General features: G+C 36.8%; 1 protein-coding gene across 1 annotated transcript; it reads right to left on the minus strand.

Annotated features, from left to right (window-relative positions):
* Positions 1-27: 27 nt before the first annotated feature.
* On the minus strand, positions 28-2,616 carry LOC109093154 (E3 ubiquitin-protein ligase TRIM39-like). Its single transcript, XM_042733139.1, has 7 exons — positions 2,562-2,616; positions 1,899-2,452; positions 1,700-1,795; positions 1,355-1,588; positions 1,118-1,256; positions 679-705; positions 28-577 (listed from the first exon to the last, which is right to left on the minus strand). The coding sequence occupies exons 1-7, from the start codon at positions 2,614-2,616 to the stop codon at positions 39-41; spliced, it is 1,644 nt and encodes a 547-aa protein (XP_042589073.1). The 3' UTR covers positions 28-38.
* Positions 2,617-10,885: the final 8,269 nt, after the last annotated feature.

Here is a 10,885-nt window from a genome sequence, read left to right on the forward strand (position 1 = left end):
ATATTGTTTTTTTCATATATGGGCTGCACATTTATTCATTAACTGACAGGTGAGATGATCAGTGGGTCAGAGTTTTTACCATCCTTGTTTAATGCTGGGCAAAAATATGGATAGAGTTTCCCATTAAAGGTCTGGCCAGTGAAAGAGTAGATATGAGACCTTGACTCCACGTCATAAAAGGAGACCAGACCTTCCTCATAATCCACAAACACCCCCACCTTCTGGGGCTTCACTTTCAGAGAGAGTAAAACTGGAGAATCTTCAAGAGCCTTGTATTCATTCCCATTCCTCAGCAATATAACCCAGTATCCATTCTGAGGTTTCAGTATGATTCTCCCTTTCCTTGTGACAGATTCTCTGGCCACTCCTAAATACCATTCAGTCTTCTTCATCACCTGCACCTCAAAATAAAATCTCCCAGAGAGGAATCCCTCCTTTCCCAGTACAATGACACATTTATCAAATCTCTCCGGGTTGTCTGGGACGTCACGCTTAATGTCTCCGTGCCTCACCTGTTTTCCATCATCAGACAGGATGAGATTTGGATGAGCTGTATCAGGATCCAGAGTTACATCCACTGTGAGAGAGAGAATATCAGATTTTGATGTATTTAAAGTTTTGTGAGTTTATGAAATTTAACTACTATTGTTTGTGATCTGTGCACATCACACAGTGTACCTGCATATAAGTGCATCCTCTTAAGCTCTGTGGAGACAAATGATGATAAAAGATCAGTTCTATATGTAGTAATATATTTATAGTTATATATGTGTATGTTTTCTCTCTCTTTTTCTTACTACAGATACGATTCTTCCATTCTCATGAACTCCTTTTATCTTCATGATGTAATTTTGTAATTTGTGCATCGTTTGTGTTTTTTTTTTTTTTTTTTTACTATTTTGTAAAAACAAGAATACTCTCAGATTTTATTATCTAATTATACTTTATCATTTAGCAGCTGGGATTTGTGACTTTGTTGACTTTGATTTCTCCCTTTAGAAATTCAGAAATTTATTGTCAAAAGAAAAAACAAAGTCAAGTCATGAATTCACTTCCGAGGTAACGCAAGAACTGATAAAATGGCAAATGTATAAATAGACGTTTGATACTTAGTTACCGGTTTCACTGAGTTTCTCCTCTAGAGTCTGCTGCAGCTCAGTCAGAGCGGCTCTGATGGTGCTCAGACTCACAGGAGTGTTAACACTGATATCAGTCCGCTGCTTAGTGTCAAACGGTCTGCACATGGACGGGTAACTCTACAGGAGGAAAAAGCAGAAATGTTTTTAACATTAGGAGCAGAGTTGTCCTGTGATTTTCAACATTTCCAGTGAGTATAAAGACAGAGGACTCAGACCTGTATGAGTTGGAGGTGATCTTCAGTGTTTGAGAGCTGCTCCAGCTCAGTGTCCCTCCTCTTAAGCTCAGTGATCTCCTTCTTCAGCTCTTCAATGAGCTCTTCTTCTTGTTCCTCTGCCACTTCCTGCTTCTCCTCCATCTTCTCCAGCAGCTCAGCCTGACATTTCTCAATGGAGTGCATCAGAGCAGTGAAGAGCTCATTGCTGTCCGCTTTCTCTTTCTCCATGCTTTGCTAATAAAAATCAATGAACATATTCCAGTTTTTTGCAATTTAGCATCTTGATTTATAAAGCAAATTGAACCATTCTGATAAATAAAAATATCAATATATTTTTAAACTCACTTTTCTGAGGTCTGCTGAGTGTTTAACGTCTTGAATCTTCTTAATTCTGTCCTGGATCATCTGCTGCACGTCTGTTTGTATCTTCATCACTTGAGTCTATAAACATAGATGGACACACATTTGATCACTTACAGATTTTCCACCTTTTGAAAACAGCAAAAAGGTTTATTGTTAAATTCATATTTGTTGTAACTCATGCCTTCTTCTCCTCACTCTCCTCCTCCAGAGGAACAGTGTCGTGGTTCTTATGGCCTGTCATAGTGCAGATGGGACACACAAATGTCTGATCATCTCTACAGAACAGCTCCAGAGGTCTCTCGTGTTGCTCGCATATATAGTCCTCCAGATTTTCAACAGCATTTATCAATTTGTGTTTTTTTAATCGTGGGACTCTGTGATGCGGCTCCAGGTGAGTCTCACAGTAAGAGCTCTGACACATCAGGCAGGACTTCAGGGCTTTCTGCTTTCTATCATCACAGATGTCACAGAGCACTTCAGACTTTGTCACACCAGACTTTTCTTTAAAGTGCTGCACGACCTGCCTGAGTGCTGTGTTGATCTTGAGGTCTGGTCTTCTACTGAATGTTTCTTTACAGAATGGACAGGAGCAATCCTCACTTTTGTCCCAGCACTGGTTCAGGCAGCTCTTACAGAAGTTATGTCCACATGGAGTGGTGACCGGATTGGTGAACACATCCAGACACACAGAACACTGAAGTTCCTCATTTAGAGGATCACTTGAGGATGCCAAGTCTGAAAAGGAGACAATGATGAAAAGATTGCATACATTTGTGAACACTTGTAAAAATATACAAAAATGAACAAATCATTCTTTCCCTTATATGTTTTGTTATTGACTTACATGGAGGTAACATGGACTCGCTTTGTTTCAGTAGTTTTGGTAGAGATTCTGCCATTGCTCTTTAGGCCTTTTCAGGAAAAAGTCAAAAAACAGCATAACACATTTGACAGTATAAACCATGACCATAACAGCTGATTTTTGAACCATTTCTACTCTGCCAAAATCAAAACAGACCTATATTATTGCCATATCAAAATTCACATTAAGTAGTTTCATATAATATCATTTTGTTTCTCTGTTTTGCCACGGGATGTAACTAGGATTTACACAAGCTCCAGTCTGGATCCAGAACACCTGAGAAGAGATGATGCCAACCCCTCAGAGGACCTCAGATGATGCTAACCCAGAGAAAACACAGAACTACCACATTTTGCTCTAAGTTTGATTGCATAATTGCTGTTAATAGTGTTAATCGTCTGTTTGTTTACGTCTTTTATTGATTTTTCGGAACATTTCTGCCGTATACACATAAACTGACAGTCATCACTGATAAGCTACTACTAAATATTGTAGAAACTTAATTTTCTGTAAAGTTGCTTTGCAATGATTTGTATCGTAAAAAGCGCTATACAAATAAACTTGAATTGAATTGAATTGAATATAAGCATTGACAGTAAGAGAAAATAATGCAATACTATTTTGGATTGTGAAATTGGCCTTGTTTAACATTTTTTATGAAACACAAAGCTACAGGCAAATGCATACACACAGCTCTATAGAAAGTCAAATTCTAGGCAGAAGGCAAAAGTTAATCATGACTGACACCTGCACTTCTAACTGATTTTCACAGTTTTTTCTTTATTATGTTAAGATAAACAAAAGCAAAACACAGATGTCCAACAAACAGTGCATAATTACAAACCACTGCTGTTTTTATAGTATGTCTGCAGTTCATATACTTCCTGTTTCTGAACATATGCAAATGTCTCAGGTTCCTCACATAACCATGGTTCCCTGAGCGGAGGGAACGAGACATTGCGGCATATTTTACACTATGGGAAATGGTCCTTTCTCCAAATTGCTAAAGCCTAAATGAATAATGCTATTGCGCCCACACTGAGCGATATATCCTTTGGAATCTTTGGACTAATTTGTCTCATTCCCTCCTCTTAGGGAACCATGGTTGAATGAGCGACCCGAGACATTACCTATTGAGGTCATTCACTCGACATTGCATCATATTTGACAATATGGGGAACGTATAAAATCCCCGCCATGTAAAAATAACACTAACCCAAGTCCAAGAAGAGTTACACAGTAGTGAAGCACAACATATCTCAACAATGAGTGCAAACAGCGCTAACGGGCATACCCTCTCTCATAGAGAATTCTAATACTAGCTAGCATACCAGAATATAAGACCTAGTCAAAACCACTCGCTGGGAAAGGGCCTGGTTTCGAGATGCTCAGCCATCCAATGGCAGTTTGCTAGTCTTTTCGCACAGGCAGAACATGTGGTGCAAAAGAAGGAATTTCAAGGTTATAAAATCTAGCAAACGTGTTTTGCGAAGACTATCCTGCTGCTAAACAAATGTTCATACCTTTCAACCAAATAGACATACATTTCAACCAAGCCCAAGAGGTAGACAAACTCCTAGTAGAGTGGGCCCTATAGAGTCTCATTTTCAGAAAAGCATAAGCTAGGTGGATGACTTCTGCTATCCAGTACAAAAGCCTCTGCTTTGACACTGGATAGCCCTTTTAAAGCCCCCATAGCAGACAAATAATTGTTCCGATGAGCGAAAATAACTTATTCTATCCCCATAAGCATGCAGCGCAGCACAGGGCACACACAGTACATGGCAAGCTGGGTTTCCCTGACTAAGTCACAGCTGGGTCAGGGAAATCAAAAGCCTGGAAGGCAATTAGCTTAACTCTGAAGGGGATTAGGAGCACTTTCGTCTTATAACCTCATTTAGGCATAAGTCTGACCACACAGTTGTGTGGTCTCTCCTCAGTGGAATGAGCCATGGGGGGCTAAGAGCAGGTCCACTAGCTCCAGGAACCATGGCTGATTGGGCCACCTTGGCAAAATCTTGACTGGAGGGAAAGCATTTTTTTTCTTCCTCCAATGGAGCACTCAAGAGAGAAAAGAACAGAGGGCAGTGTGAATATTTTTGTGTGGCAAAGATGTCCACCTCTGCTTCATCAAAGAGACTCCAAATCAGCTCTATCATTTGGGGATGCAGTCTCTACTCCCCATGAACTACACCATCCCTGGACAGCGTGTCTACTCCACAGTTCAACCTGCCCAGCATGTGAACTGCTCAAATGGAAATTAGGTCTGGTCTGCCAATGCAAAGGGTTCCCCAGCCGCGCAGCGATGCATCTATAGGGAAAACCTTCCTTCTGACCACTCTGCCCTGTAATGATCGTATAAGATTGCTGAAATTTCACAGTCTGCAGAAGGCTTCAGACCAAGCACCCGGGTCTGAGGCATTAGGTTCAGTCTATTCTTGATTCAGAGATCTTAACAGAAACCAATCTGATCTCTCCTTTGCCGCCTCGACATGGGCGCTTGAATACCATTTGTAATGAATAGCCAATATCTGTCCCACAGATTTCCTGACATTACCTCAGCTAGGCCATGATGAACCGGTCTACTAACAATAGAAACCTTAAGGGAACATTACTGTTATCTCATTACAATAAAAATATTTTATGTTTTCATCACATACCTGCGAGTAAATTTCTTAACATCTGTGTTGTAAAGATTGTTGTCCAGCATGTAGTTTCACTTTCAATGAAAGCCCTCACTCAAGCTCCTCCAACATTCCTTATCAGCTACATCTAAACTGAGTCAGTTCAAAAAATTATAATAATAATAATAAAAAAACAAAACCTTCAGTAGGTATATAGTTTATAATGTACATTATAGAGTCAATTGTGACAATGTGGTTGAATAGATGGTATAGTCATGGCCGTAAGTGTTTAAAAATGATGAGGTCTGCATGGTTCGGGGTGTTAAGAATTGTGCTATAATAACTACTACAAAAGCAACTCATTATATAGGCCTACATATCAACTTTAAAAGAAACAGACACGTAGATGTTTGTGAAAGATGTTTTCTCTGTCATTGTCAGTGGCATGCATATTTGCCATATTTCATTCTGTAACCTACTTAATCTACAGATCTCTGTACTGGTGTTATGCTCCTGTTTTTAAAAGCGTTGATACCGTTTCTAGATATTATAATGATGATAACTGCGTTTTTCTTACCTAGTGTGGTATCCTTTCAGTTACGTAAGTTTTGTCAGTTTGTGTTGCTGATGCAGTGTTGCCAGGTATTGTTACGAAAACATACAAAAAAAATAATAATACAAGCCTCCCAAAAATAAAATAAACCGAAATAAGTTTAAATCTTTTGTTATGGAAATATGATAAAGATATCGTTAACTGTAAACTGCAACTTTCCAGTTTATTAACCTCCTAAAGCGTCATTAAGTGGGAAAAAGAGGACCACAGACGCTTATAAAAAGAATCTGGCAACAGGGCGTAGGCTGCACCCAAGCCCTCAGTGCCTCGCTCTTTCTCCTGCCCCGTTCACGTGAATCGGTCATCTCCATCATCTTAAAGCATCCGCTGAACAATTGTCTGTTACAATTTACAAACCATAACTAGCAACAAGACGAACGCTACAACGATTTTAAAGTAATATCAGTCCTCTGAGGTCATTTTCACTACAATCGATTTTATCCAATTATGCATACAAATATTAGACAAATTACCATTTAGATTAGAGCATTCCAGAGTAACGTTTAATACTGGCCACTGAGGATTTTTTTCTTATATCTTTCAGATTAGTCCAATCTCGGATTGTGTTGTGCTAGTTTTGATTTTGCTTAATTGAAAAATACATTTTAGTAAGAATAAACTTTAATATGTGTGGGAACCAAATAAGGATCATCTTTTTGAGTGTGCTGCTGTGATTCCCAGAGAGCATACAGTTACTGCCCACAAGAGGGCAGCACTAAAACACGTTGAAAAGAACAACAACAATCTGCTTCTTGGAGAGGAGCAATAAGTATAGTGTTTGTATAGTCAAGACATTACTTCTTGTTTCTATATTAGGCCATCTTAGAAAGCAATTTTCAAGGTTATGTTGCATAACCTGCCATGCTACTGAATGTTGTTGTAATACTGTGAAATCCAGTGGTTCACAGGTAGGGTTTATAGCCAGGCAGTGGCCTTCTTACACAGCGCAGTCAGTCTTCTGTTTTAGAGTGACACACTCCATTCTTAGACTGCTGTCCCACTTTAGTTTTTAATGAAATCAGGAATAGAATACCCTCTCCTCTCCCTCTCTTACCTCTGCTGCACATTTGTCCAAAACAGCAGCTGGCAACCACAAGCTCCACTGAACACAATGTATCAAATTCAGGCCCATTAGGCTGTGCTTCTGGCCAATAAATCTCAACAATAGAAGTTTAATCACTCAATTTAGTAGGAATTCACAAAGAAAGTTTATGGACAATCATGGTTGATGTTTTAAGTGACAGAACAGGGAACGTGTTAGAAATGTTGATTTTCTAGATGAGAATTATGGTGGCAGTGAGAAGAGAGGGTGACTAGATCATCTTTTCTGATTATATAACGGCAATAATAGGATGAATTCATACACTTTGAGACATTTCCTGTTTGCTTTGATCCAATCAAACATCTCAGAACTCATTGGATGTGGCTTCATTATGCAATAACACAACACATTGCTATTTTAATCAAGGAGATTTTGAAATAAAAAAACAGCCTTTTTCTTTAAATCAGACAGTCTGTCTTCCATCACTGAATCCAAACCATCTCTAATTCAGAGTGTTTGGGAACTAGGCAAAAACAGCTAAATTGGAGTCACAGTCCACCGTTTCTTACTTGAAGTTTAAAATAACGTAAAGCCTTCAGAAAGGCAGAAATCCCCACATAAAACATGACCGTTAGGGACTATTTGATATAAATCTGTGTTAATCTTCTGCCTTTGGCCTGGGTCTCTATGCACGATTTTCTCATCCTCCTCACGCGTGGTGTATGAGTGTGTGTGTGTGGAGGTGGATTACACATAAAAGGATGACCCCATAGACTTGCTGTGAAATGATGAGGTCATGCTTATCCAGGACACTCTCCACCTGTGCTCGGGAGTTTTCACACTTCACCAGGCACAGTGTGGGATCAAGGGGGATTCCAAGGTTCGGCACTTACCTGTCTGGGATACTCATTAATGAGGACAGAAAAGTGTACAAATGTGTTGGCACAACTTGTTTTTATTATTAAAATCATTTGTAACACTAACAAATAACATTTTGTAACATTTTTAAACACTATATCTTTTATCTCAAAATTCTGACTTTTTTCACGGAATTGCAAAAAAATAAGATTTTTTTTTTATTATTTATTTATTTATTTTACTTTTCTGAGCTTGTATCTCACTGTTTAGAATTTTTTCTTTGAATTCTGAGTTTACATTTTGCATCTGTTTTTTGTTGTTTTTTTTTGCCACAGAATAAAAAATAAAACGTAATAAAATGTAATTGTGACTTATCTCATAATTAAAATAAAAGAAAGATGAGGCAGTGTAAACTTAACTATTATCTTAAAGATAATATAGATGGTGCCAAGTGATCATGAAAAACAAAATTATGAGCGTTTTGTTTGCAAGAATCCCTTACTAATACTTACCTTACTTAACATCAGTGAGAAAAAATGTAATTATAAATAAAACAAATTGTAATCCAAAGTATATGACCCCATTAAGGGGATATTTTGTCGTCTTTACTTTCACTGATGTTGTTCCAAACATGTATATTTTTTTTTTCTTCTGCAGAACACAAAATAAGATATTAAGAATGTTAAAGAATGTATATATGATGAAAATCACTGGGGTCCAAAACAACATGGCAGTGATTTTCCATGACATTCTTGAAAATAATTTATTTCACAGATCAAAAGAAAGTCATACAAGTTTGAAACAACATGAAGGTGAGAAAATGATGACAGAACTTTTATTTTTATTTGAATATTCCCTTTATTCATTCTTGCTGCTGTTACTGTGGAACCTGCATGGACACCAACAGTTCCACAGAATAACCCCATAAACAAATGTTTAGAAGAAATCATAACCAAGAGAAGGGGTTGAAAAAAGGGGTTCATTGTTTGTGCCACCAGACTCTGTCTGTGACACTTACCCCAACTGACCTTGGCCTCTTTTGATACAAATCTTGCCCAGATAGATCCTCCATCTGCAAAATACATGAAACATTCTCACAGGATAATAGAAAAGTAAGTATTGAAGTGTCAATACTTTATTTTAGCAAACCCACCTCTACAATAGTTGCCATATTTTAATGGTCTCCTAGTAAAATGATCTGTTTTCTTACTTTGCTGAACCTGCAACACATTTCATTTATTTCTTCAACATTAATCAAAGGTGATCTTTCTTTTTTCTTGAATTTGTTTTAAGCACATCCTCTGCCAGTCTTTTCTCTCAAGAACTGGTATTTGGTAACAAGGGCTGAAGACACCTTGTTGTGTGCACCTGCTTCATACCTGAAAATAGAGAAAAAAAAATTTTTTTACCCTCATCATTCTCTAAAATTATAAATTTACTGCATTGTGGAAATTAACAGGCATATGTGCACATCTAATCAAACAGACCTTGAATTATTTTTGATCTTGTTTGCTTTGTCCTGTCAAAGAAAAAATCTCTGGTCTTAAGTATTTTTTTTTTTTTTTTTATAGCTACAAATGTCTTGAGATTGATCCAGGTGAAATATCAACAGGAAGTCCTACAAAAAAGTTTGCAGAAAGGTGCATGCTAGTATGGTAAAAACAGCTCAATGATTTGCAAAGATACCAATATATTTCGGCTAAACATATGTGGACCTGAACCGCACCTGACCATCAGACCTAATTGAGCATCCCATTAAAAATGGGAGTGCAATTAAAGTTGCTATATAATAACAACCAAATGCATAGGAGAACATGTTTAAGTTCTTCCGTACATCCCATTAAATAATTATAACAGTAAATAATAATTAGTAAAGGTGTCCACATATTTTTAAACACGTAGAGTAGTAACTTACTCGTGGTGTGTTTGGTCTTGCTGGCATCTCAGTCTTTAGGTTTTCTTGTAATCTTATGAATTTGACTTAATCCTTCATTTTTGGGAATATTTAAGCTTTCATAGTCTCAGTTAGGTTCATTAAAGTGTCTCCATCAATTTCAGTCTCTGTTAATACAACAGGAGTCATAAAATTAAAGGTATAAAGTTAAAGTTATAAAAGCAGTTATAAAGTGCAAACAGTATTATTTGAGTTCAACACACTACCTTGATAGGGACAACGGTGTCTCTTTTGAGAATTGATGATAATAGCGTCCTGCTGTTGTCCTGGTTCAGTTCTTCATGAAGCAGCGGCACATGACCAAGCAATCAATGTAGCTCGAAGCGCTCTCTGTTGGTGAAAATAATCAATACACGAGTGCTCTGGTAACCAGCAGGAATCTTTAAAAATATCTTGATAAAAAAAAAAATCTGAGAAAAGGTCTTGGGTTTTTATAGAAGTAGTGTTCATTACTGAAGTAGTTAACTAATGTTAACTAATGAACCTTACTGTAAAGTGTTACCCATAATTCTTTCCTTTTTTTTTTTTTTTTTTTTTTAAGTGCAAGTTTAGGCCTATCTTGCAATCCTGAGTTTATATCTTACAAATATGACTTTTTCTCACAAATGAGAGAAAGAAGTGTCATCTATTTTTTGTTTTTATAAATTTTTGTAAACAATATATTTTCAGAAATGTTACAATGAGGTTTGAAAATCTGATATTGATGTACATTGTGAGAGTATTCGCTATTCAAAATCATCAATTGCACTAGAGTAAAATTTTGCATAGGCCTACTGAATTGATACTCCTTTTTTTGCATTTGTATTCTTAATTTAAAAATTATATATATAATTTTAATAGATCATGTACAGATAATAATATTTAATAAATAGGCTTTTTTTTGTGATGTTGGTTTTTTTTTTGTGTGTGTGTTTACATATTTCATATACAAAAGAAGACATTTTAAAGCATGTGGGTAACCGAACAGCTGATGGTAGACATTTACATCGTACAGAAAAAAAATAATAAAAAAAAAATACTATGGAAGTCAATGACTACCATCAACTGTTTGATTACGGACATTCTTCAAAATATCTTTTGTGTATGATGGCAGAATTTTAGTATAAAACTTAAAAAAAAATATCTGTTTTAAATCATATATATATATATAGCCTATATAAAAAAAATTGTCTCACTATATGGATGAGAGAGGCAGACCCCTATCTTGAATCCTGC

This window comes from Cyprinus carpio, chromosome A3 (genome assembly GCF_018340385.1).
Source record: "Cyprinus carpio isolate SPL01 chromosome A3, ASM1834038v1, whole genome shotgun sequence".
NCBI classification, from domain to species: Eukaryota; Metazoa; Chordata; class Actinopteri; order Cypriniformes; family Cyprinidae; genus Cyprinus; species Cyprinus carpio.

Bases quoted from the DNA above. Each gene is read 5' to 3' on its own strand.
- LOC109093154 (XM_042733139.1), bottom strand. From the start codon at position 2,616: ATGGCAGAATCTCTACCAAAACTACTGAAACAAAGCGAGTCCATGTTA. The intron at 1,796-1,898 runs GCATGAGTTACA...CTATGTTTATAG, and splicing joins AGGAGAGTGAGGAGAAGAAG to ACTCAAGTGATGAAGATACA. The intron at 706-1,117 runs GTAACTAAGTAT...TTGTCTCCACAG, and splicing joins GGAGAAACTCAGTGAAACCG to AGCTTAAGAGGATGCACTTA.